Source organism: Quercus lobata, chromosome 9, assembly GCF_001633185.2.
Source record: "Quercus lobata isolate SW786 chromosome 9, ValleyOak3.0 Primary Assembly, whole genome shotgun sequence".
NCBI lineage: Eukaryota > Viridiplantae > Streptophyta > Magnoliopsida > Fagales > Fagaceae > Quercus > Quercus lobata.
The window spans coordinates 27,703,169-27,729,059 of NC_044912.1; the positions used below are offsets into that span (position 1 = coordinate 27,703,169).

Here is a 25,891-nt window from a genome sequence, read left to right on the forward strand (position 1 = left end):
CAACACTGTTCTGCCAGCTTACCAAAAAAAAAAAAAACACTGTTCTGCCATGCATCACAAACTACCCGTTGAATTCCAGCCACCCAATAAGGCTATCTATCCACTCGTGCCACCAGCAGCACTACCAAAATCTGAGAACCAGATTCGGGTCAAGTAGTGCTCCGTATCTGCACCGCTGCCCACTTAAAAATGGTCGGAGAAGTCCATGCCCAAAACCCAACTCCGGATACTTGAAGACCATGAGGATTTTGAAATTTTAATGAGGTTATGAGTTTCTATAAAATCTGGGTTTTCAAGTTGAAAGGAGAACCATGATTATGAGAAGAAATAGAGAAATCAATTTGAAAGTCTCTGATTGTGAAATCTGGAGGGAAAAAGAACGAAAACTAACTCTGGCTCTGAGGTTTTGCTTTATATTTGTGTTTGTGAAAATGGGTGTGAAAATGGGTGTGGATGGGTTGTGGTCTTTTATTTTTTAATTTTTATAGACCAAAATATGAGTTTTTGAGTGTTGGATTTCAGATTTCTCTTATAAGAATTAGAAATTTTTATTTTAAAAAAATTTATTAATTGAACTAGTTAGAAAAATAGTTAAAAATGAATAGTTTTAAAAAATAATTTATTTTCTAAAGAACATTTATGTTGAAACAAACATAGTGTAACTATTTATATCTACATACTATTTGCACAAAAAAAAAATTAAGTTGTCAAATTGTTGTTGATTTTGATCTGTGCCCATCACTTGCATTGTTTTACTGTTTATTATCTAAGACTCACCACTTTAATAATTGTGAAAAAAATTTTGTAACAGTAGAATTATTTGATTAAATTATTGCTAAAGTTACACAATCCACTCATGTAACAATAAATGTAAACAAAAATAATTCATCAAAAGAAGTTATAACTGTCTAACGATAAAACAACTAATGGATCAACTGATCTCAAAACTTTAGGACGATTTTGATGGCCACTGGCCAGTCTATTGTGCCACATAACACAAGGACACAGTCAAAGCAAATCTACAACAAACAGATTCACCCAAAATCCAAGCCCGCTTTTCTTGAACTAGCGCACACGATTATAGACACATAATCATGTACATTTTCTTTGTTCTTCAAATTCTCTCATTTCATTAGTTCTTCCTTATTTTTTTTTCCCGCAAAGAAAGAAATATGTATCGATCGTCGAGCTGGACCCGCGTGACGGACGACTACTCCGATCCTCCATCTAAGGCAGCGCCACCGAGCCTAAGACCGTCGAATTCATTTGAAAGCAATGTCAATGAGCTGCCAGGCTATGATCCCATCGTCGAGTTGGCTAGGAAGGAGAAGGCACGAGCCAAATTTGCTGAGAATGCTGTGCATGTTATACCCTTTGTGCTGTTTCTCTGTGCCATTGTGCTTTGGTTCTTTTCTAATGCAGGTAGGTTAAGGTGTCCAAATCCCACCATGCTTTTATACTTTAATACTCTTTTTTTTTTCTTTTTGGCATTCACTTTCATGTGTTTTAATATAGATATTTAAAAATTTGTGATACTTCCGTATCAATTACAGAAATTAATGAAAAATAATAAATGTAGGCGAGTGTAAGAAAATATTTTCACAATTCCAAAACACCACTATAATCATGTCATAGCTTACATATGTGAACCTGTAGATATTGAGATTTTGTTTTGTTTTGAGAAAAAAATAATGTAACTTATGTTTCTCATTTTGGATTTTTAGTCTTTTTTTTTTTTTTCTTTTTCAATAAATAGTTTATAGAAGAGGTATTTGAATCCTGTACATTTTTATGGAAAACATAAAGAAGTGATTGCTGAACTATATAAGGCTCTTGGCATGTTATTTTCTCTTATAGAAATCAAAGAAAATAAAGCGCTAGAGGCTCCTCTCTCACTTTCTCTCATTGAGTACAAATAGTGTGTGATTAAACAAATTCCTATTCAAATGACATGTCAAAATTCATGCATCTTATTCTAAGCAAGAGGATAATTAATCATGTTTTAATTAACTACAAATTCACTTATTTGTTTTGTTTATGTAGATATGTGATTATGTGATATAAGTGTTTGTTTTAAGAGATGGCATCTTATTATTCAGGTAGCTCTTGTCCCGTATCATAATTTAGTGACTTGATCATGATTGAGAACAAGTCCAGAAGGATCTGAACAGTGAACCATTTGTTTTGCTCCCTTCATTAGCAATTAAATCAACTGGCTGTGGTGCCAAATTAATGTGATATTTTATTATGTAGAAAATTGTTCACCAAATACTTAGACAAGTTTCGATTTGAACCCAAGATTTTGTTTATAAATGTGTGAAATTACCATGATCATTAGGAAGATTTTTTTTTTCTTTTTTTCTAAGCAAACAAACAAGAACGAGTGTCAATACCTAAGCAAAAGATAATTTATACGTTTGTTTATTTAAATTAAATTTGACATATTTCTCTTTGATGCAGATGTCAATTTGGGGATTAAAGGGGATCCAGTAGCAGTAAAAGGATTGAGATTGACACTCGATGGAGAAATCGATAATGATAGTGATGGTACCCAAACAGGGTTTTTACCGTTAATGGACTCACAGGAGGACTCACCTAATCGACTCCACAAACACAAACGTTCAAAGAAATTGACCAAGGGACTCAAATGATGCCTTTAATTTGGAACCCATTTAATTATATTGGGATTTCCCCAGATTTGTATTTCCTCTTCACTTTTTATATATGTGATATGTCCCATGCTCTATGATGAATTAATGATGTAATTAGGTAAATAGTATGGCTTTGCTCAAAGGAGAAGCAAGAAAAAGAGGTGATTGAATAAGAAATGAGAGAAAAATAATTTCTACGTAAGGGCTGTGTTTCTTATCCATGCTTTATTAAGCTTTCATATATAAGCATCCTTCGAGCACATTTAGCTTATTAGGCATTTGGATTAGCTTTTTTCTGGTTGGTTTATAATCTAATTTGATGATATCCAGTTTTTCAAGGTCTTACTTTTTTTCCTTTTTTTCTTTTTTTAATGGTACAATTGTATTTTTACCGACTTTCAATTTCAACAAAAAGTTAATCCAAATGCATGTTTTGCATGGCCTGAGAAGGTCTTTTAGTCTTTGATTTCTTTTCCTAGGTTGAGTCTTCATTTGCAATCATTGTTGCCAATTGGCATAAAGCAGGACACTTGATGAATTAATATTATTAAAATTTAGTATAGTGGGTGGTATGATCATTTCTGATGGAAAAGTAGAAACATTGTGTATCCAGTATATATATGTAACCGTCCTCTAATATATGGACTATGTGAGAGGTTGATTATATGCTAGATACACCATATACCTCTTATAGTCTTTGATTTCCTTAGGTTGGGTCTTCATTTGCAATCATAGTTGCCAATTGGCATGAAGTAGGACACTCAATGAATTATTATTATCAAAATTTAGCATAGTAGGTGGTATGGTCATTTTAGATAGAAAAGTAGAAACCTCTCAAAAAAAAAAAAAAAAAAAAAAAAAGATAGAAAAGTAGAAATATTGTGTATCCAATATATAAATGTAATCACCTTCTCATGTACATGGATAATGTGAAATGGTGATTACATATGCTGGATACACCATCTATCATCTCACTGTACAAGGGTACTCATCTTGACAAGAATCAAGCAGAATAACTGGCTCTTGTGAATTGTGATAGTGGATCCGAATGGCTAACATGTCCTACTCGCTAGTAGATCTATGTCAACGTATATTGAATTATGACAACTTCAGCCATGACCTCCTATATGGACCAGTCAAAGAGGAAGGTGAATATTTGATAAGCATGACGATTTTTTTTTTTTTTTTTTTAATTTTTATATGTCCTACTTATATATTGTTTCCGAGATCTACCTGCTTTGCTTATGATAGAACTACGTACCAATGTAAGTCTTGGTCTTTTGCTTCAACCCACAAAGAATTATTTGGTGATAAGTCACTATCCGAACATCTTACACTCTTCCTGAAAAGCAAACAGCCAAACACCTACTAAAATAACTCAACCGCTGCATCAAAATTAATTGTCAAACCGAAAGGAGGTTACAACTTACAGGCTGTATTGCTAAGAGAAAGATTGGTATCCACACTAACATGCAACTGATAGGATTTATTTATATCTCTAGCAGATAGCAGGTGTGGCTACTAGGTACTTTGTAGATATTTTCAAGGCCGGTGATTGTGATAGGTTGGAGGAGTGCCTAGCTGCAGTTCATCCTAAGGTGTGTCCTGATATGCGAGATTTGTTGTCCAGTGCATACAGCCCAGAGGAAATTAAAGCAGCGGTGTTCCAAATGGGACCAACAAAAGCTCCTGGACCTGATGGTATGAATGCTCTCTTTTTCCAAAAGTTTTGGCATATTGTTGGAGATGATGTAATTAATGCAGTGCTGGATTTTTTGAATAATGGAATTATGGAACCTGATGTTAATTATACGCAGATTGTTCTTATTCCTAAAATAAAGTCACCGGAAAAAATTACTGATTATAGACCCATTAGTCTCTGCAACGTTATTTACAAAATTATTTCAAAGGTCATGGCAAATAGATTGAAACAAATCCTCCCCCATTTGATTGCCACCACGCAAAGTGCTTTTGTTCCTGGCCAGCTTATCACTGATAATTTTCTTGTTGCATATGAGGCCTTAAATGCCATGCACTGTCGCAAAAAAGGTAGAAGAGGTTCCCTTGCCTTGAAACTTGATGTTAGTAAAGCATATGACCGGGTTGAGTGGACATTCCTAAAAGGCATTATGACTAAACTAGGCTTTCCTGAGGTGTGGATAGAGCGGGTTATGTGTTGTGTAAGTACTCCCTCGTTCTCTATCCGGATCAATGGTAAATCCTATGGTCACATTATTCCGTCTAGGGGGCTCCGCCAAGGAGACCCGTTATCTCCTTATCTATTTCTTTTATGTGCAGAGGGATTCTCATCACTTTTAGCCAAAGCTGAGGCGGAGAACAGGTTGCATGGAGTGTCTATTTGCAGGAGGGCCCCAAGTATATCCCACTTACTTTTTGCGGATGATTCACTTCTCTTTTGTCGAGCCACTCAAGATGAGGTGCAAGAAATAGAGGATATATTGCAGCTCTATGCCATGGCTTCTGGGCAGTTAATCAATTTTAATAAATCCTCTATATATTTTAGCAGCAACACAGATGGTAGGCAACGAGATTGGATAAAAAACAAGTTGAATGTTAAGGAGGTGGATCGCTTCGAATCCTATTTGGGCTTGCCAACTTTGGTTGGACGTTCAAAATATCAAGCTTTCGCTTTCCTTAAGGATAAAGTGTGGAAGAAGCTTCAAGGATGGAAGGGGATAATGTTATCTAAAGCTGGGAAAGAGGTGTTGATAAAGGCTGTTGCTCAATCTTTGCCAACGTACACTATGGGGGTGTTTCAGCTCCCTGCAAAGCTGTGTGATGAGCTCAATGCCATGTGCGCAAGATTCTGGTGGGGACAGGTGGGGAATGAGAGGAAAATACATTGGAAGAGTTGGGATTCACTATCTAAACCGAAGAAAGAGGGTGGTATGGGCTTTAGGGATATTCGCTGTTTCAATCTCGCAATGCTGGCTAAACAAGGTTGGAGGTTGCTGTAGAAGAAGGATACATTGCTTTATAAATGTTTCAAAGCAAAGTACTTTCCACGGTGCAATTTCTTAGAGGCATAGGATGTTCCCAACGGGTCCTATGTGTGGAAGAGCATTATGGCGGCTCAACCAATTTTGAAAAAGGGCTGCTGCTGGAGGGTCGGTGATGGGTCTGAAATCCGGGTACTTAAAGACAAATGGATCCCAAACTATCCTACTAATAAGGTGCTGCACCTACCAGTGGAGGAAGAGTGGGAATGGAGGGTGTCGGAGCTAATTGATTGGTCTACCAAGCTGTGGGATAGGCAATTACTTGAATTAAAGTTCCACCCTGATGATGCGGAGGCAATTTCTCGGATACCACTCAGTCGCTGACACACAAATGATGCTCTGTTTTGGCTGCATTCTACAGAGGGAGTATTTTCAGTTAAAACAGGGTACCACTTGGCCAAAGAATTGAAGAAAGAGACGGATGGTAGGGGTGAGGGCTCTTTGCCGTCGGGAAAATGTATGGTGTGGGGCAAGCTATGGAAGCTTCATATCCCAAACAAGGTCCGCATTTTTGCATGGCGTGCTTGTCACGACATTTTGCCCACTCAAATGAAGCTAGCTCGACGACACATTATGGAAGACGACACATGCCCCCTGTGCAAACGAGCAGCGGAAACTGCTATTCATGCCGTTTGGGAGTGCAGCGTAGCTCAGGATGTGTGGGCGGGCTGTGGGAGACGGTTGCAAAAATCGGTGGGAGGTCAGCGTGATGTGTTGCAACTAGTGGAGGAGTTATGGAAGAAACTAACCACCGAGGAGCTTGAACTATTTTTTGTCCAGGCCTGGTTGATATGGAGTCAACGTAACATTATCATCCATGGAGGGAGCATGCAAGATCCTTCTCGGCTGACTATGAGAGCAACGGAACTTCTGGAGGAGTTTAGGGAAGCCCGACAACACCTGGAGGTCCAAAACACCGTTGCTAGAGATGCCCAGTGGAGGCCACCACCGGAGAATGGAGTTAAGCTAAACTTTGACGCAGCTATTTTTGAGGATTTAAATGCGACGGGATTCGGAGCTGTTATTCGCAATGAGAAGGGCGAAGTGTTGGCTGCCTTGGCAGCGAGGGGTCCACCGGTGTCGGATTCAAAGGAGGCGGAGGTGCTGGCCTGTCGTAAATCCTTGGAGTTTGCCGTCGATGCAGGCTTCACCGATCTTCTGGTTGAAGGTGATAACAGGTCGGTCATGAGGAACATTTCCAGCTCACAGCCGAATGGTTCACACCTGGGAAATTTGTATGGGGATATTCACTGTTTATGTTCAGGCCTACGGGTTGTTTCTGTTGGGTGGGTGCACCGCACAGCCAATGGTGTGGCTCATTGTTTGGCTAAGTTTGCTAAAGGCTTGGGTGATGAGGTTGTATGGTTGGAGGAGTCCCCTCCCCCTGTTTTAGATGCTCTGTTTTTGGACGTGGTTAATGCTTAATGAAATCCATTTCACTTTCAAAAAAAAAAAAAAAAAAATAATATCTCTAGCAAATATCAATGGTCTCATCTATATAATAATAAAATAAGTGAAACTGAGAGAAACTCAAATTAGAATTTCAAATTAAAATTCCAATTTTATGCCATGTGTTCTAAATTATTTTTTTCTCAAAGAGTTTTATTAATTAATTTTAGAATCAAATGTTAGACTACATCATAAATATTCACCCAAATGAGTTACTAACCAAAGAGTGTAGAATAAATTAATCATAAAAAACAAAGTGCTTCACAATAATAATAAAAAATGGACAATTTATATTTTATATCTAATAATATACTTACAAAATTTTTTAAAGAGTTAACAAAATATAAAAATGACTATCAATAGTATTTCAATTATATATATAGGAATTATATTTTTTTTGGTCAAAAGGAAATTTCATTAACAAACTAAACAACCTCTAGAGCATAGGAAGCGAAACAATCGTACATGGTGCCCAAAGCATCTAGATTGATAAGCAGCTCCACCTCTGTGGGAGGATGGATAAAAACAATAAAATCTTGCTCCAAAAGAGCGCCCCTCCTAACTAAGTTATCTGCACACTTATTGGCTTCTCTGAAACAATGCAAAACTTTGACATAAGGAATTTCCTTCAGCCCTTCTTTGCAATCAGCCATAAGAGCACCTAGGCTGTTAAGGTCACAAGAATATTTCCTCACTAAATCAATGACCACCTTGGCATCCAACTCTGTCTCCATTGCAAGAAGCTTGAGAGCGATGCAAAGCCAAATGCCATCCCGTAAAGCCCACAATTCCACAGCTACACCAGTAGTGATACTAATGGCTCGGGCATACCCTTTCACCCATTCACCCTTCTCATTACGAATGAGACCTCCACCACTAGCCAAACCTAGATTGCCCTTATATGAACCATCCGAATTTAATTTGAACCAATTACTCGGAGGATGAAGCCACCTCACCTAGATTTTATTTCGACTAGTGTTTTTGCTTCCATTGCTGACCAAATAAGCTACCTCAGTTGTTCTAGCCAAGGTTTTGTCTAAAAGATTATGTTGCGGACTTGTTCTACCAAAGACAATACTATTTATGTGCAGCCAAAGAATCCACACAGCCATAGGAAAAATCGTTCCCGACCTTATTTCAGATATGGCGCTAATTCGAGAGCTTCTGCAATTAATTTTCAACCATTCCACTAATGGCATACCAAAGAAGAGATTCGGAGGCATAGGAGGCAGAAGAGAATTCCAAAAACATCTAGCTTTTGGGTAGTCACGAAGAACATGGACAATGGTCTTAGGTTCGGCATTACAAACTAGGCAGACTAACGGGATTCCCAGCCCCCTCTCATTAAGAATTGCTCTCACAGCTATGCTAGAGTGACAGCATTGCCAAAGAAAATGCTTTACTTTAGGGAGGGATAAAATCTTCCACACCCAAGCACCTGGAAAAGAAGTTCTGCACAGATTCTCCTCCTTATCTAAAGCCAGCCAGTATGCTTCTTTTAGTTTAAATTCACCATTTGAAGATAAGTGCCATGTTAGTCTATCATCTCCTCAGCATGAGAAGGATAGGGGAGTTGCCTTTATCTCTAAAAGAATTGCCAAATTCCAGCCAACATACCCAACAACATCCTTAAGTCTGATATTCTCCTTATCCCTATTTAGCGAACCCGAGATAAGGCTTCGGAGCGTACCTTTATCCATCCATTTGTCGAACCAAAGAGATAAGCTACTATCCCTTCTAGGACTCCATTAGAACCCTTATTGAATATTGCTTGCCCTTTTTTTAAAGCTGCCCAAGTTAGGGAGCAAGAAGACTTCCAAGCTTGAGTTCTAGAACCTTGCCTCGGTCTGAGATATTTTTTGGATAGGATTCTAACCCAAAGAGATGATTTTTCATAATTTAATCTCTAGTTAAGCTTGGCTAAAGGAGCAGTGTTTCTCGGCTTAGCCGCTTAGATTCCTAGCCCCCCATCTTCTTTAGATTTTGTAATCTTCTCCCAGCTAATTAAGTGAAGTTTTTTCTTGTTTTCCGAAGAACCCCATAAGAAGTTTCGGCTAAGCCTATCAATCCCTTGAAGGATTTTGGAAGGGAGAGCTACACATTGCATATTGTAATTTGGAATTGTTGAAGTCATCGATTGTGTCAGAACTACTCTGCTAGCGGTGGACAAAAGGTTTGCTTTCCAACCTGCCAATTTGCTCTTGATACGGTCGAGAATGTGCCCAAAATCCTGAGGGGTACCTGAATGCTTGATGGGAAAGCCCAAGTACTTCCCAAGAGTAGGAGTAGAGCGGAAACCCAAAATCTCACCCAACTTGGTTCTCTTTTCGAGGTCAACATTTGGAGAAAAATAGACCCGGGACTTTTTAGTGCTGATTTTTTGCCCGAATAGCTCACAGAAGGAGTCAAAAAATCCCTAATAGCCTTGCAATTCTTCCTATCTGCTTTGGCAAAAAGCATGAGGTCATCCGCAAAGAAGACATGAGAGAATTCCGAACCGCCCTGGGAAGCTTTGATAGAATTCCAAAGCTTGGCTTTGCATTTTTCCTCTATTAGGGCCCCAAGGACTTCCATGCATAAAATAAAGAGATAAGGGGACAGGGAGTCACCTTGCCGGATACCACGAGAAGGGTAAAACGGCTCCAAAGCACCGCCATTTACCAGGATAGATATAGAGGAAAAAGACACACAACTCATGATCAGAGAGACAAGCCGACTTGGGAATTTATAGAGGTTCAAAGTATCCCTAATAAAACTCCACTCCAAGCGGTCATAAGCTTTCTCTAAATCCAACTTAATTGCCATCACTCCCTCTCGACCTTTTTTCCTTGCCATGGAGTGAATCAACTCTTGGACAATAACCGCATTATCCATCCCTTGCCTCCCAGCGACAAAGGCCGACTGTAAAGGAGAGATTAAATCAGGAAGCAGGGGCCTAAGCCGAGCCAAAATAATTTTTGTCACCATCTTGTATACGGTGTTACAAAGACTAATGGGGCGGTAGTTATTCAAAGTCTCTGGATTTCTGCTTTTGGGAATAAGGGTGATCAGGGTCTTATTAAGGTATTCGGGAATAGCCCTTGTCGTGAAAATATGATGGATCTCTTTTTTCACTAAATCTCCAACCAGGAGCCAAAAACGTTGAAAGAAACCAGCGTGAAGGCCATCCGAACCAGGCGCCTTGAAGGGTTTAAGCGCCCACAGGCTGGCCTTAATTTCAGCATCAGAAACCGGCCTATCAATGGCTATGGCATTCGCCTCATTTAGCCAAGTGGACCAACAGGGAGGATTCCATTCTGTCAATGAGGAGGAGGTAAGCCCAGAAGTGAAAAGAGCATCGAAACCCTCTCTAATAAATTCTAAAATTTCTCTATCTCCATTGATCCAATTCCCCATCCTGTCCTTTATGCACAAAATGCGATTTCTTCTCCTACAAACCAAGGCTGCTGTGTGGTAAAAGGAAGTATTCCTGTCACCCTCAACAAGCTAGTATAACATAAAGACATCACTTGATCAAAAAAATTAAAATCAATGAGTTTAAGCCCAATTATGTTTACATTGACCACTCGGTCTTGTCAATTGTCATTAGTATCCCATGTATAAGAGTTCAACACTTAACTAATCACACCACTCATACATGGGAAATTCAACACAAAAACAAGTAAAATTTTATGGGCACACACACAAACATAGATATATATACACACACGCTAAGTATTTTTTTCTTTTTCTTTTTTGAGAAACAACCCCCTTGGGTTAATGATTTATTAATGCATCCTTAAAAGATCAAGTTGATAAACATCAAGAATATTTGGAGGAACAAACTCCATCTAGACAAGAAAAGGATCTTTAATAGCCCGTCTAGCAAGTTTGTGGGCAACATAATTCCCTTCCCTATGAATATGCTTGACTGAAATAAAAGAAAAACTAGAAAACAACAACTTAATATCCTGCAGTACATGATCCATATAAGAGTAGTCCATATAGTCACCAAGAATAGCCTTAATAACCGTCTCAGAGTCACCCTCCAAGATCATCCTGTCAAACCCAAGTTCCTTAGCAAAAACCAGAGCCTGACGAGCCACTAACACCTCCACCATCTCCACCGAAGCAGGTGATGGAATTTGTTGTGATAAAGCAGCCATAACCAATCCTTGCTCATTCCGGATTATCACATCGGTGCCAGCTAGTCCATATTCGGAGAAGATAGCACCGTCAAAGTTCGCCTTCACACATGGCGCAGAAGGAGGCCTCCATTTTACTGCACGGGCTGTCCTTGGGATCACAACATGAATGGGGCGGAGCTGCTGGAATTCTTGAAGCGCACCAGTGGCCTTAAGAGCAACCTGGCAGATCGGTACAGCCACGAGCCCTGTTTCGACGCTGCTAGATTTTCGCTAACGTCATAGCAAACAAATCCAGTGATGATTTGTCTGCTATCGCACGTTCCAAAACCTCAAGAAAACTGGAGCTAGAGCCCGTGTCTACCACAAGCTTGCCAAAGTTCACTTTCCACACATCCTGTAGGATCGGGCAGGACCAAAGAGCATGCTACGTGTCCTCTGGCTACACCTTGCATTCCGAGCATAGTGCATCAGTAAGAACTCTTCGACGGACCAAGTTCATCTGTGTAGGAAGGGCATTTCTCCCAGCTCGCCAAACGAGAGATTTTACACGGTTTGGCACATTCATGCGCCAAATGGCCTTCCAAACCGAAGATGCAGTCCCAGTGTGCGTCGTACCATTCAGCTCTGTATCCTCAAGCTCCATTAAACGGTGGTAACCGGACTTAACAGAGAACATTCCATCACGGGAAAATGGCCAAAAAGGGAGGTCTTTCTGAGCAAACAAACTAAGTGGGATGGCCTTGATGGTGGCTGCCTCGTCAGGTAAGAACACTCTGTCAATCTCTGCCACATTCCAGCTCCTATCTTCATGGTTAATTAAGCTATAAACCAAGGCATGTGCATGGCTTTCAGGGACAGGGGAAAAAACTTTACCATGTTAAGACCCAGGCAGCCAAGCATCATGGAAAATACGCACCTGTGCACCATCCCCAATCCTCCACATCAATCCTCCCTTAATGAGTTCTCTACCCTTCAAAATGCTCTTCCATGCAAAAGACCCTTTAGTGTCCTTAGCATCAAAAATAGACCCATGTGGGAAATATTTTGATTTAAAGAACCTGTAAAAAAGGGAGTCTTGATTTTTTAATAGGCGCCATACTTGCTTGGCTAGCATGGCATCATTAAAATTTCTGAGTTCCCGAAACCCCATACCTCCAGAAGCTTTTGGCCTACACAAAGTGCGCCATTTTACCCAATGAATACGTCTTCTAGTACCACGTTGTCCCCACCAAAATTGTCGAATCATAATCTCAATCTTAAGGTTGCATATTTAAAATGATATTTAAAGTTTTTTTTAGACAACTTAATATTTAAAGATTTGATTGGGAACGGATTAATTAACCTCACTCAAATTGCAACTTGGCATTTCCCTAAAGGGGTTGATTTTGAAGGGTTGCAAATAATTTGCCAAATAATCTCAATTATCACCTATAGCAACAAAAAAGTAGGTTATGGTGGGCAAGGAAATACACAAGTTGGCATTAGAGCAATCCCATCAACTTATGCCCAAAAAAAAGAAGCATTTTGCATCATCAGAAGCAATTTTATTTATTTTACATTATCACTTGTACAATACACACCCTATATCTCATTCTTTATTTTACATTCCATCACATTAAAATAATATATTTTCTACTTACAATCTTACACAAAAGGAGAGAGAAGGGCAAAGAGAGAAAAGAGAACATAGAATTAATGAATTTGGTAAAAAATGATGCTATAGTATTATGCAAAAATATATAATACAGTAGCAAAAATTTAAATTCTGATGCAAAATGCATCATCCAATGGAGTTGGTTTTTGTACATTTGTGTCAATAGTGTTATGCATTTTCTATTCTCAATGGCTTTGGATCACCCAATGTGAATGTTCTTAGCCCCTCATGTGAATGTTCTTACCTCCTCGTTAAAAGTAATTGTTTCAAATAATGGAAACCCACTTGAAATAAATACCCGGATAAAAGAAATGACAAATCATGCAGGATATAATTTGCATCCAAATCCCAAAATTTGACTACAAAATAATTAGGAAAAATAAAATCTCACATTCCAATAAGATTCTTTGTTTAAGAAAATATAAATAGAAAATTATTCATGAATATGAAGTGGGGACATCATCGGCAACAATGCTGATTATGTAAGGGGAGATGCCTCCATCCACAACATGCATGCAAGAGAATCTTTTTTTGCCTCCAAAACTAAAACATACGAGCAATGTAATTACAAGATTTTGCACAAAAATTAAAAAGACAGCAACCAAATCCTTTAGTCAAATTATGCAGGATATAAATGCTAAGGTCATCATGAGGCTGACTGAAAGTGAGAGATTTTATTTGCTCATAATAAAAGTCATGAATTTTTCTTTTTCTTTTTCTTTTTGTGATTAAAGTAAAAAAATTAAAAAAAATAATAATAATCTTATAATTTATGTACAAAAAGAAATAGTAAATTTGTTGAGAACATATAGAATTAGGACGGTCTAAAGAATTGCCCAAACTGACACTTCTAGTGTATGCTCGACCTACATTGACTTGTTGAGATTTGGCTAATTTCAATGGTGGCAGCAGTAGTCGACAACAAGCCCAACAGTTTGAAACCTACCTCAAATGGGTTGAGTTTTGGTTTTTCCACTTAGGCCTCGTTTGAGAGTTCATACGGGAAGGGAATGGAATGGAATGATCATAAGGGAATGGAAAAAAATGAAATGAAATGGAATTAAGTAGCCTTGATTGAATGTTTTAAAATAAATGAATGGAAAGGAATGAAAATGAATGGAATGTAAGTAATCTTGTTTGGGAGCAATATGTAGGGAATGGAATGAAATCATTTTATGACAATATTACTATTAAACCCCTATTTTAAAATAAAGAATTGAATATATAAGGGTATTTTAGGAGTTTTAGTAAAAAAATCATTAAATCTAATTTCATTCCCTCCCATTCCTCTCAATTTCGGGGGGAATGAAAATTTGAGGTTTTAAGGGAATAGAGAGGAATGAGTGTTCCCTCCTACCCATTCCATTCCCTCTTACTTAAACTCCCAAATAAGGAAATAGGTTTTACATTCTCTCCATTAAAACTCCCAAACAAGGGAATGAAAAAATATTCTAAAATGATTCTTTTCATTCCTTTCATTCTATTCCATTCCGTCCTCCTAAACGAAGCCTAAGAATTTGGCTAGACGAATCTATCTAATGGTTAATGCATTCTCAGTAGAATCTCAACTTAGGTTGTGTTTGGCTCAATGTAAATTATTTTCTGAGAGTAAAATTTTTTTAGGTGAAAATATTTTTTGGAAGGAAACTATTTTCAATTTTTTGGTTGTGTTCTCGAAAATATGCTGGAAAATGGTTTCCAGTGTTTGGTTTGCACGTAAAATGATTACCGAAAAATATGTATAATTTGGCAAATATATCGGACTCTCTCTCTCTCTCTCTCTTACAATCAAACTAAAATATTTTTTGGTCCACCCAAACACCCAGTGGTGGCTCCAAGAATTTTGTTCAAAGTGTTCCTTAGGAAGCATAAATTACACAATCTTATTTCTTTTTAGCTTTTAAGTAATTAGGTTTGATTCAATGTTATCAATTTCATTCCATTTTGGCCGTAATGGCCAGAAAATATCGTGCCAATAAACAAACCGGAACAGTAGCTCACTCTATTCCACTTCAAAAAAAATTTCAGGTCATTCCGGTCTATTTTAGGTGTTTCAGTAAATACCAGCTGAAATTCAAGATTCAGTTGACATGTAGTTTGTGCATAAAAGTTCTTAAAACCAAAACAAATTTACATTCTATAAATCAAAAAACCTCAAAAGGAAAAAAAAAAAAAAAAAAATGAACAAAGGTATCTATACAACTAAAAAAAAAAAATAGTATTGAGAAATTTGAGACTCAAAACTTGAGAAGAGACACTACCGCATTGATACTGGTAGAAGACAAGAAAGGCAAAACGTAAATGTAAAAGTATAAATGAAGATGTGATGAAATTTAAAAGTATGAAATGTACAAAATCAAGGAGACAAAAGATATGTGTGGTTAAGAATAAACAAGAAAAAATAATTAAAAATGAGAAGTAAGTAATATATGTCTGTGAGGAAAAATAATATTGTAATAAAAAATAATAAAATGTTGAAAATTGTGTTGTATTGGGCAATGTGCTTAGTCGAAGGAATCAATCCACTTCCCAGCCAGTAGTAGTTTTATTACAATTTTTTTTTTAGTTTTTCTTTTTGCTTGAAAGACTCCAATATATTGTTAAGTTGTTCAAAATATGGACCAAAATTTAATTTTATTGGCATAAAAAAATTTAGGGTGGTCCCAAAAAAATTTTTAAAGGTATATAAATATAAAATTTTAAATTATTATACATAATTTTTTTTTTCAAGACACTTTGTCTACCAATTAGGAGTTTTTTGTTAGCACCTTAGTGGGTTGACGACAGTAACCAAAATAGAATTGATTTACTATTTTTAGAGATTGAAATAGTATCAAAATCAAAATAGGGACAAAAATGATAATCAACCCAAAATGTAGGGATCAAAAATATTTTCACCAAAAAATAATAATAATAATAAAAGTGCATCTAGACTAATGATCTGTTTGGATACCGCTTATTTTATTGAAACTGAAAAACTATTACTGAAAGTACTGTAAATAAAGGTAAAAGTTAGTTAAAATAGTATAATGGAGCTCATAATTAGTGCGAAAAAATACATTGAGGTCATAAATAATAACAAAAATAAATTAAATAATAAAATAAAATAATTTTTTTATTTCAATCCAAACAACGCTAAAAAGGTCCACAATCCACGGGACCTTACCCACTTGCGCGGGTTACCCAGATGAGATCCGTGGAAAAATCGGATTTTAATTAAAAACCACTATGTAAACGCTTGAACCGAACTTTTCGGTTTCGTCAGCGTCCACTTTCTTCGTTTCTTCCCTCTGATCTGTTCTGCCCTTTTCCCCATTTCACAGTTTCATTCCATTTGTTCTTTCCTCCTTTTTCTCTCTCTTTCTCTCTTTCTCACACCTTTTTCTTCTTCGCCATAACCCGGTCTAGCGTTCTCTGTCGGACCGGTCTAAACCCGGTCAAGCTCTTCGTAGATCCTCCACCAACAACCACAATTCAGTCATGAATCCTGAATAGTAAGCATCTTCGATCTCAATCTCCTTTACTATTACAGCTTTTTCCTCTGTTTGGTCGCTCGGAAAATTAAAAACGAAAAGGAAATGAAAAATCTGAGTTTAATTTTCGTTTTCAGATTTTTATTTTTCCTCTTTTGTTTTCTACGCAACCGAACGTGATGTTAATTTGGATAATCTCTTTAGATCTTTGATGATTTTGTGCTTTTTACGGTTGTGGATTTGAGAGAATTTTTTGACGAATTCCTAAAATATAGGTTAACTGAGAAAAATGAGGGGAGAGAAGAAATTATAGTCGCCAATTTTAGCTTTAATTAAAAAAAAAATTATGGATAATTCAATTTTATGTAGATAAAATTTTCGTAGTTTATTGTTCTGTAATCGTATATGTAGAACAAAATCGAAGCGCTTGTTGTTTCATCGATTCAGATCTGAAATTGGAGGTGTTTTACTTGCGATGTGCAATTGTGCATTTTGATAGTCTTGTTATGAAATATTTCACTTTTGTGATAGAATCATTCCTTGTTTGGATTGTGATTTTCAATCTTAATAAGTTAATTAGGTTAAAGATTCAGATCTCAATGCTTAGTCTGATTGCATAGCTCAATTTGTGGCATGTGTGTGCACAAGCGTGCTCAATTGCCTATTTGCATTTTTGTGTGTGGTTTGATTTGCATATTACCTATTATTGAAAATTGTGATAATTAGAATGATAGTTTCTGTGAGGAGACTTTTCAAAATTATAAAAATCTTTGAAGAGACTTTACGCTGTTGCAACCAGGTTTGGCCAAATAATGTTTATTTTGTGAATTATATGTTTCTTCCTAAGTTAAGTATATATTGCCTTTATGTTTAGGATCAAACTTGGAACCTTGTATACCAAACAAGGTGCTGTTAGGGGCTTAAACTCTAAGGCTTTTTTATTGTGATTAAAAAAAAGTGTAGAGCTTCCCTATATATACTATTTCACTTTTTGGGTTAGTTTACGACTTTATGTGAATACCATTTGCTGTAGTGCCATACCCATGACCTTTATAATGGGGTCACGTATATCCTTTTCTTCTAAAAGTAGAAATCAATTTTTCTTTTTGTTAAATAATAAATTTACAAGTTTGCAACCCAAATGGAACTGCAGCAAAAGATTTATTGGCTTTCATCTTGTCTTCTGCAGTGACTATTTGTTCAAGCTTTTGCTGATTGGAGATTCTGGTGTTGGCAAATCATGTCTTCTTCTGAGATTTGCTGTAAGCTGTCAAAATGCCTGACTTCACTAAATGCTCCCCCCACCCCCCCCCCCCTCCCAACAAAAAAAATTATATATTATGTATGTATGTATGTATGTATATGTTGTTAAGTAATATTGTCTTGATCATATATTTGAATTTTCTTTTCCCGATCTATTTTATCTGTTACTTGCCTCTTATTTTGCTCTTCTTAATCCTTTTTGCGGTTGTTTTGTTTAGATGTATTTGCTTTGCTCTATTGCTTGCTTAGAAGAGAGGAAAATTTGAGACCTTGTATCGTTATTTCATTGGATGGTTATCCTAAATTATTGATTATAATATATTTAACATACTTGTAATTTTGTGAATTAAAGTGACAGTTCACTTTGAATTCTGTTAAAGTTCAGATAGATATGTTACTTCTGCAACCAATATAAAAGGGCACTTATGATTCCTCCCCCCCCCCCCCCCTCTTTTTTAACTCATTGCTATTTCTTCTCCCAAGAAGAGATAGGATTATGGCTGAACTTGGTTTAAACATCAAAAGATGGTAGATTGGTGTTGCATGCGTAGTAGAAATGGCAAGATAGTGGATCATCTGTTATTATATTGTGATTTTGTATATCCGTTTGTACCTTCATTTTTTCAGCTTTTGGTTCCTTTAGGGTGCATTTGATGCCTTGAGTGTTGTTGGTTGTCTATATGAGTGGAGGAATTAGTGTAGTAAACACTCTTATGCAATATGGAATTTAGCATCAATATGCCTGGTATGGACACTTTTGAGAGAGAGAAATCAGCTTACTCTTGAAGATAAGAAAGCCTTGTGCAAATTGAAGTTGCTTTTTACTAGATCTTTGTTTGATAGTTCCCAGGATCGGTGTTTTAGTGATTCTCACTCTGTTGTAGCTTTCATAGATTCCCTATCTTTTTGTACTGTAATACTAATTCATTTGTAATTCTTAGGCTACCTTATGTATACATTATGTGTACATGAGGTAGGGTTTTTTTTTTTTTTTAAATAAAATTTTGTTACTTAATATAAAAAAATCACATCTATAGTGAGTTTTTAAGGCCTATGTAGAATTTATTTTGGAAGTTGTCTTCCAATTCTGTTTGGAGTTGCTATTATCACTCTTTCTCAGCAATTCTGTTTTGAGTTGCCAATGAACTCTAGCTTAAATGGCACTCCCTTCTCCCTAAATAATGGGATGGAAAGTAAGGTCTTGGGTTCTGAACCCATGGGAGGCATGGGTATTGTACCAATAAAAAATTTCTTTTTGGAGTTGAATTTTGGTGTTTTATGATATTCAAAACATGTATACTATGTATTTGGTAGATCCTACTGTTATCTTACCATGCTATCTAATATTATCTCCAAGCAACATTTGGTGTTATAAAAAGAACTGCAGCCAAAAAAAAAAAAAGTTTGACTCATTAGTGGAAAGTTTTCTGGTTGCTGAGCATATTGAAAGCCTACTTGGCTCTAATTGAAATTCTTGAGCAGAACTTATGAATATAAATGCAATGTAATTTTTTTTTTCTTTCATCTCTTTGACACAGGATGATTCATATCTGGACAGTTACATTAGCACAATTGGAGTTGACTTTGTAAGTATTTACCCGTGGGGTTTAATAAATGTTATATCAATTGAAGCAATATGATCCTAGTATTAGGGTGCTCCCCCTTAAAAAAAAAAAAAAAATGATCCTAATTGTTGTGTTCCACCTATTATCAGAAAATACGCACTGTGGAGCAAGATGGAAAGACCATAAAACTTCAGATCGTAAGCCTTGTTCCCCCCTTTTTTTAATTTTGGTAAAGTTGTATGGTTGTACTAGTTCCTGGAAATTTGTTAAACTGCCCAATCAGCAGTCCTAAGAAGTATCATTCGCATGCTGTTTAATCCTTTCTTTTCTTTTTTTGCCTGCTTTTCTTTTTTTTTCTTTTTTTTTTGGGGGGGGGGGGGGGGGTGGTTTCTTGTTCTTTAAATCTGGTATAGTGCGTGATGTAAAAGTAAGCCACTGGCCATGGACTAAATGGCATCACCTCCCTCTAAAATAAGTGGTGGAGGGTGATGTTGTAGTTATAAATCAACATGGGTGTATCGGTTGTTTTTAGTTATCACAGGGAACAAGTAATAAAGAATAATTATGATAGTTGTGGTGGTGGTAAAAAAATCTACTATAATCCTTTGGTGGAATCTCTTTGTGGGTTGGGGTCATTTTTAACATGTTTTCTTTTGGTTAATAGCCATCTTCATGCAGAAATGACTAACAAGATGGTTAAATATCCTAAATATTGTTAATGGATTGAAATTTGGTCATTGGTTCATAATATGATGTTTATGTAGTGCAACATCCTATGAATGTTGCTGTTGTTTCTATCTGGCTGTTGAACTTTTTTTGGGATATTTAGTGGGATACTGCAGGACAAGAGCGTTTCAGGACAATCACTAGTAGCTATTACCGTGGAGCACATGGCATTATTGTAAGCTCTCTCTCTCTCTCTCTCTCTCTCTCTCAAATTTTCAGTATTTTGCTCATGGTTCTGCCCTGACGATTTGGCGTGAATGTTGAACTTGTTTCACAATGATCTTGGTGTATATGCCAGATAGTTTATGATGTGACAGACCAAGAGAGCTTTAACAATGTTAAGCAATGGTTGAGTGAAATTGACCGATATGCTAGTGAGAATGTAAACAAGCTTCTGGTTGGAAACAAGTCTGACCTCACTGCTAACAAAGTTGTGTCTTATGAAACGGCGAAGGTAAAACCACGGTCCTTCAATTGCTCTTCCTTGTTTTTTTTTTTTTTTTTCTCCTTTTACTGTATTATTGAGAACTCAAATAACACTGTTGCCTGTGATTTGATTGGGCTCTGAAGGCGTTCGCCGATGAAATTGGCATTCCATTTATGGAGACGAGTGCCAAAAATGCTACTAATGTGGAGCAGGCTTTTATGGCCATGGCTGCTGACATCAAGACTCGGTACATATTTCTTACATACAACTATTCAAGCTATTCTGATATTTTTATTGTAGAAATTAGTTAGAGAAGGGGTATAAGATGCATAATTTTTTCAAGGAAAAAACAAGTGTTGGGCAGCTTTGAAGGAACTATTTAAGACATAAACTCAGCATTAGTTTTGTTGTGGTTGTCTAAGTTGCTTGGGGACAGGATTTTCTTGGCCTTATATCTGTGTGCACAATTGCCTTTTGTCTATGAGAAATTAATTCTTTCATCACTTTTTTCAGTATGGCAAGTCAACCAATGAACAATGTAAGGCCACCAACAGTGCAGATACGAGGACAACCGGTTAATCAGAAATCTGGCTGCTGCTCTTCTTAGTTGGTTCTTTCAGAAATTCCATTGCATGTATGCATATAAGAGCAGCCCTTCTCTCTGAATCAGAGTGGACCGTTCAAACCTCCTAAAACCTATATATGATGATATGCCCATCAGTTTGCTTTGTAAGATGTTCTGCCATTCCATTCTTTTCAGTTTGTTTTTAAACGGTCTGTACAAAATGATCTGATGCTCAGCCACAATATCTGTTAAATTTTTTTTCACTGTTCCTTGTCTGGAAACTGCAAATCACACTTTAATCAAAGTTTAGGTATTGTTGCTTTGACTTCATAGTCTGATAATATTTCGATTAGCTTGCTGATGGAATGAGAAAATATTGAAACTAGGGGTGGCAAATGGGTGGGTTTGGGGTGGGCATAATTGGGTTAGGTATATAAAACTCATTTACCCATTAAAGCACATTTAACTAATTGCCTTTAACCCAAATGTAACCCAACCCAATTATTATAAGTAAACCTTAACCTACTCAATTACCCAATTATTAAAATTGCTAAAATGCCACTTAAATTAAAATGACCAAAGTACTCTATTATTTCCAATTCATTGTTTTTTGTTTTTTTCTTTTCTTTTCTTTTCTTTTTTCTAGTTATTGCCAAGTGGCATAAAGCAATCAAATTTCTATTAAAAACAGAAAATTATTAACTACTAAACCAATTAAGCAATAAATCGAACAATTTGTCAATTCTCATTCCCCATTACCATTAATTAAATACACTTCATAACACACTATTATACCTAATTAGCTGTTTTTTTCCAGTTTTAGCTAAGTAATCAATAATCTCTAAACCAAATTAAGCATTAAATCGAAGCAAAATTAAAAGAGAGGGAGAAAGAGTTTTACATTTTCATGATCCAAATGACGAAGTAGCTTGATCTCACGTAGTGTCCTCTTTGCATCGATCTTGTTATCGAACACATTCGCAATCTTCTTCAACGCCATGTGCTCATTCGTCTCTAAATTCAAAGCTGAGCTAAACCAAAAATTCTCCAAATCAGAAAAACAAAAAAAACGAAATTGAAGAAATCAAACAAAGAAAGAGAGACAAAGAAATGGAGACCAAACGATGTCGTAAACACCTTTGCCGATTAGCAGAATGGGAGGCTTATACTTAGTGGTGACTTTGAAGATGTTATTAAAGATATTGTACTAAATAAACCTCCCTCCATGACTCAACGTCGTCGATATGTTCTCCGTCGTCATTGCCGTTGTCGACATCAACATCATCGAGTTCTGAGAAAATGAGGGAAAATGAAATCCCTCGTGAAAGCCTTAAACATCTGAGGGCTAAGTTTCTTTTTTATTTTTTCATTTTTTTTAGAAGGGCTGAGATGAATTTGGGTATATTGTTTCTAGGTTAAATGGGTTTCAATGGGTTTTTAGTTAAAAATCAATAATTGCTTGGTCTAATTGAGTTGATGCCCATTTAATCCAACTAATAATTGGGTGGGTTTGAGCGGGCAAATGGGTTTGAGCTTACTTTGCCACCCCTAATTAAAACCCATCCCACCCCCCCCCTCCCTTTTTTTCTCCCTTTCTTCTAGCAGGGCATGTTTAGGGCCTGAAACGTATTCTAGTGAACAGGATAGGAAACCCTTGGCTGTAGTTGTAGAAGTATATTAAGAATAGCATAACCTATTGCTAATCTTAATTATGATGAGAAATGCTTTAAAAATGAATTGCATACAATGTTGGTTTAAAAAAAGGGAGGCAATAGTGTTGTTAAAAAGAGAGAAATTTGTAGTCCTAAGAGGCAAAATAAAAAATGCAGCCAATTTTATATAAATTTCGAGACAATAATGGCCATATATCACTGTTTGCGAAATATTTTGCAATCTACTACTTTTTTGAAACTTGATTTTGTGAAAATCAAGTTTTCCACGATACTTAAGTTCCATGAACTCGAGTACTATGAAAAAAATTTAAAATTTTTTGATGGTTAGGAGTTCATGGAACTTGAGTTCTATGAACTCGAGTACCATGAAAAATTTGATTTTCTCAAAATCAAGTTTCAAAAAAGTGGTATGAACTCGAGTACCATGAAAAATTCTATTTTCTCGAAATCGAGTTTCAAAAAAGTGGTAAATTGCTAAATATTTCACAAACAGTTGTAGATTGCATTATATTTTCAGAAAAAGCGGTATTTGGCCATTTTGGCCTAAATTTCGATTAATCTTTGCACGGAAAAAGTTGAATTAAAGTTTCAATTTTATATAGTGCCTCTCTATCTACTCATGATGACTTTTCTAAAAGTTTGCAAGTTGTGAATAGGAGGATTAGCTAGGCAATGCATCAAATATATGGTATTAAATGGCTAATTCCAACATTCTCTAGTGGGGGGTGTCTCTATGGTCTCAAACTTAGGAGGGTGAGTCATAATGGTTGCCCCCGCTCTTTTTTGTTCATCCAAAAAAAAAAAAAAGCTAAATGGAAGCGCAAGTGCATAGTTCTTCTGTTGTGCTTCAAACTTTTGTCTTTTTAGTCATTTTGGTCATATGAGAAAGGGCATAGATATCATAGAGAAAATTAAGAGAATCCAGATTGAACATCCGGATTAATAATAAATATGGAAATCGGATGTTAACGATTCCATTTCTTTTTAGAAGGGAAAAAAATTGAAATCTAGATGTTTGACATCTAGTTTTGGTTATAAGAAAAAGATTTGAAAAGGTAAGGAATCCAGATCTTTTAAAGAGGTAGATTTTCCAATAGAAGATTACTTTCCACTCAAAATATCGCACTTGATGCAATTGTTACGAGTGGCTAAGATTTAAAATTGCAAAAAGCAACTTTAAATTCAACCATTGAATAAATAAAAAAAAATGTAAAAATGTAAGTTTAGTGAAAAAATATTGTGAGAGAGGGGGAGTTAATTGTATGGTGCAATTGAACTCAAATCACTTTTTTAAGATTCACATTTAATGACCAACAAAATATGAAATTTAAAATTTATTAGACTAATTATTATTATGAGTAATGTTACAGTCACGAACTATTTTACAATACTTTTTAACTATTTTACAACATTTTTTAAAACATTTATATAGTCAATATACTATTGGTTTTCATTTAAGTCCACCATTAATATCATTTTTTCATTTACCAATAATCACCCACCACATCAATAGTTTGTAAAATATTTTGTAAAATAGTTTGAAAGATATCTGAGATTTAATATCTGTTTACACCCAAAATTGATTGATGTCTTGGTTTAATGATAAAGAACTATTATTAGGAGTGGACACTATAAGTTGAAAGTCTCTTAAAAAAAAACCATAATTAAAGAATATATTCCTTTGCTTCTCAAAAGGGGGGGGGGGGGGGAACTGCATTTAATTTATACAAGTTCTGAAACTGCAACATATTTTTTCTACTTTTATTCTAGAAAATATTTGTGCATCTCTCTTATCTCATAACTGAACATAAACAAGGAAACTCATGAATTAGAAACCATACCGTGAATTGGTTGGTAACCTTTGGATTTCTCTCTCCTCTAGGGTAGGAGCTTTTCTCTCTCGTTGGGGTACGAGTCTCTTTCTCCCTTAGTTTATCACTAAGGGTTTGACTTTCCATTTGGGTGCTGTCTTAGTTAGTCCTGGATATGGCAGATGAAGTGATACACAGCTTGGAGGATATGAAACTGACTACAGAAGAGGAGGAAGTTATACCTATCTCCGATGAGGGTAGGCAAGAAGAGATTGAGAGATGTGTCCTAAGTTTAATCGGTAAGTTCCTCACCTGCAAACCCTTTAATAAAAGAGCTGCTCTAAGCCCAATGAAGAGGGCGTGGGGATTGGAAAACAAAGTACAGGTTGTGGACGTCGGAGCAAACCTTTTTCAGTTCAAGTTTCCGACTGAATTTGATTTGGAAAGGGTTTTGAAGAATGGGCCGTGGACTTTCGATAACCAAGCTCTATTACTAGTTCGATGGAGAGCTGGGATGACCGCTAGCAATGTCAAGTTTGAGTCTGCGTCATTTTGGGTGCAAATCTGGGGAGCCCCGTTTGATATGGTCTCTCCAAAAGTAGCAGAGAAAATAGGGAGTCGGTTGGGAGTTGTTGAAGAAGTGGAGAAGAGGCTGAAACAGGATACTCCAAGCATGTTTATGAGAGTTAAGGTGGCGCTGCCTATATCAAAACCGCTTCGGAGAGGGGCGTTTGTTGCTGGATCAAATGGACAGAGGACATGGGTCTCATTTAGGTACGAAAGGCTTGCTCTGTTTTGCCATCACTGCGGTTTGCTTGGCCACGACATCAAGCATTGTGCTCAACACTTCGCGATAACAAAGGGAGGTAGAGAAGTTCCTTGCCAGTATGGGGAATGGCTGAAGGCCTCAGGGAGTCGTGGTCGGTCTCCAAATCGGCGAGACCAAGTTCGTGAGGCAGATGACAAAGGGAACGCTGAGAGGAGAACAACGCAGCAACATCAGAATGAGTTGTCTGGGATGGTTAACGATGGCGGAAGGGATGAGTCAGAGATTAGGGATGGAGGAGACATGCGCTTTAATGAGGCTAACGTGAATTAGGGGTCTGGTTCGAAAGTATCGCTGGCGTATCCCGTGAATCAGGCAGTGCAGAGTATGGACAAAGATGTGATGGAGAAGAACACGTCGGATGGTTTAGTTGGGCCAGACTTGGATGGGCTGAAAGCATCAGATGGGCCTATAGATGAAAGTGGGAAAAATAAGTCTCAAGGAGTTGAGAAGCAACGGACATGGACCAGGCGAGCCCGCATGGATTATGGGCCTATGGAGAACTTAAAGGAGAATGCAAAGTTAACTCTGGGCAAAAGAATGAACACAACACAGCAGTTGGCAGGAAGTGATAGTCCAGAAGAGCAAACAGGTAAGAAACAAAAAACTGATATTGCTCCACATTCAACTGAAGCGGCGGGGGTGTCGGAACACCTCTGCC

The 25,891-nt window shown here is 36.8% G+C and overlaps 3 protein-coding genes across 3 annotated transcripts; all 3 read left to right on the plus strand.

Annotated features, from left to right (window-relative positions):
- The first annotated feature begins 1,129 nt into the window (after window positions 1-1,129).
- On the plus strand, window positions 1,130-2,904 carry LOC115959039. The gene is made up of 2 exons (XM_031077330.1): window positions 1,130-1,422; window positions 2,461-2,904. Exons 1-2 carry the CDS (start codon window positions 1,173-1,175, stop codon window positions 2,649-2,651), a joined length of 441 nt encoding a protein of 146 aa, XP_030933190.1. The 5' UTR covers window positions 1,130-1,172; the 3' UTR covers window positions 2,652-2,904.
- A 13,216-nt stretch (window positions 2,905-16,120) lies between these two features.
- Window positions 16,121-21,248, plus strand: LOC115960262 (GTP-binding protein YPTM2-like). Its single transcript, XM_031079057.1, has 8 exons — window positions 16,121-16,395; window positions 17,564-17,636; window positions 19,176-19,223; window positions 19,352-19,399; window positions 20,032-20,103; window positions 20,227-20,382; window positions 20,499-20,602; window positions 20,869-21,248. Exons 1-8 carry the CDS (start codon window positions 16,382-16,384, stop codon window positions 20,960-20,962), a joined length of 609 nt encoding a protein of 202 aa, XP_030934917.1. The 5' UTR covers window positions 16,121-16,381; the 3' UTR covers window positions 20,963-21,248.
- A 3,331-nt stretch (window positions 21,249-24,579) lies between these two features.
- Window positions 24,580-25,503, plus strand: LOC115961514. The gene has a single exon (XM_031080489.1). The coding sequence runs from the start codon at window positions 24,580-24,582 to the stop codon at window positions 25,501-25,503; it is 924 nt and encodes a 307-aa protein (XP_030936349.1).
- The last annotated feature ends 388 nt before the right edge of the window (window positions 25,504-25,891 follow it).

Excerpts from the sequence above, each read along its gene's own strand:
- LOC115959039 (XM_031077330.1), top strand. The coding sequence starts at position 1,173 with ATGTATCGATCGTCGAGCTGGACCCGCGTGACGGACGACTACTCCGAT. Across the intron at positions 1,423-2,460 it reads TTGGTTCTTTTCTAATGCAG|ATGTCAATTTGGGGATTAAA; the intron begins GTAGGTTAAGGT and ends TCTTTGATGCAG.
- LOC115960262 (XM_031079057.1), top strand. Across the intron at positions 20,383-20,498 it reads TGTCTTATGAAACGGCGAAG|GCGTTCGCCGATGAAATTGG; the intron begins GTAAAACCACGG and ends TGGGCTCTGAAG. Across the intron at positions 20,603-20,868 it reads GCTGCTGACATCAAGACTCG|TATGGCAAGTCAACCAATGA; the intron begins GTACATATTTCT and ends CACTTTTTTCAG.
- LOC115961514 (XM_031080489.1), top strand. The coding sequence starts at position 24,580 with ATGGCAGATGAAGTGATACACAGCTTGGAGGATATGAAACTGACTACA.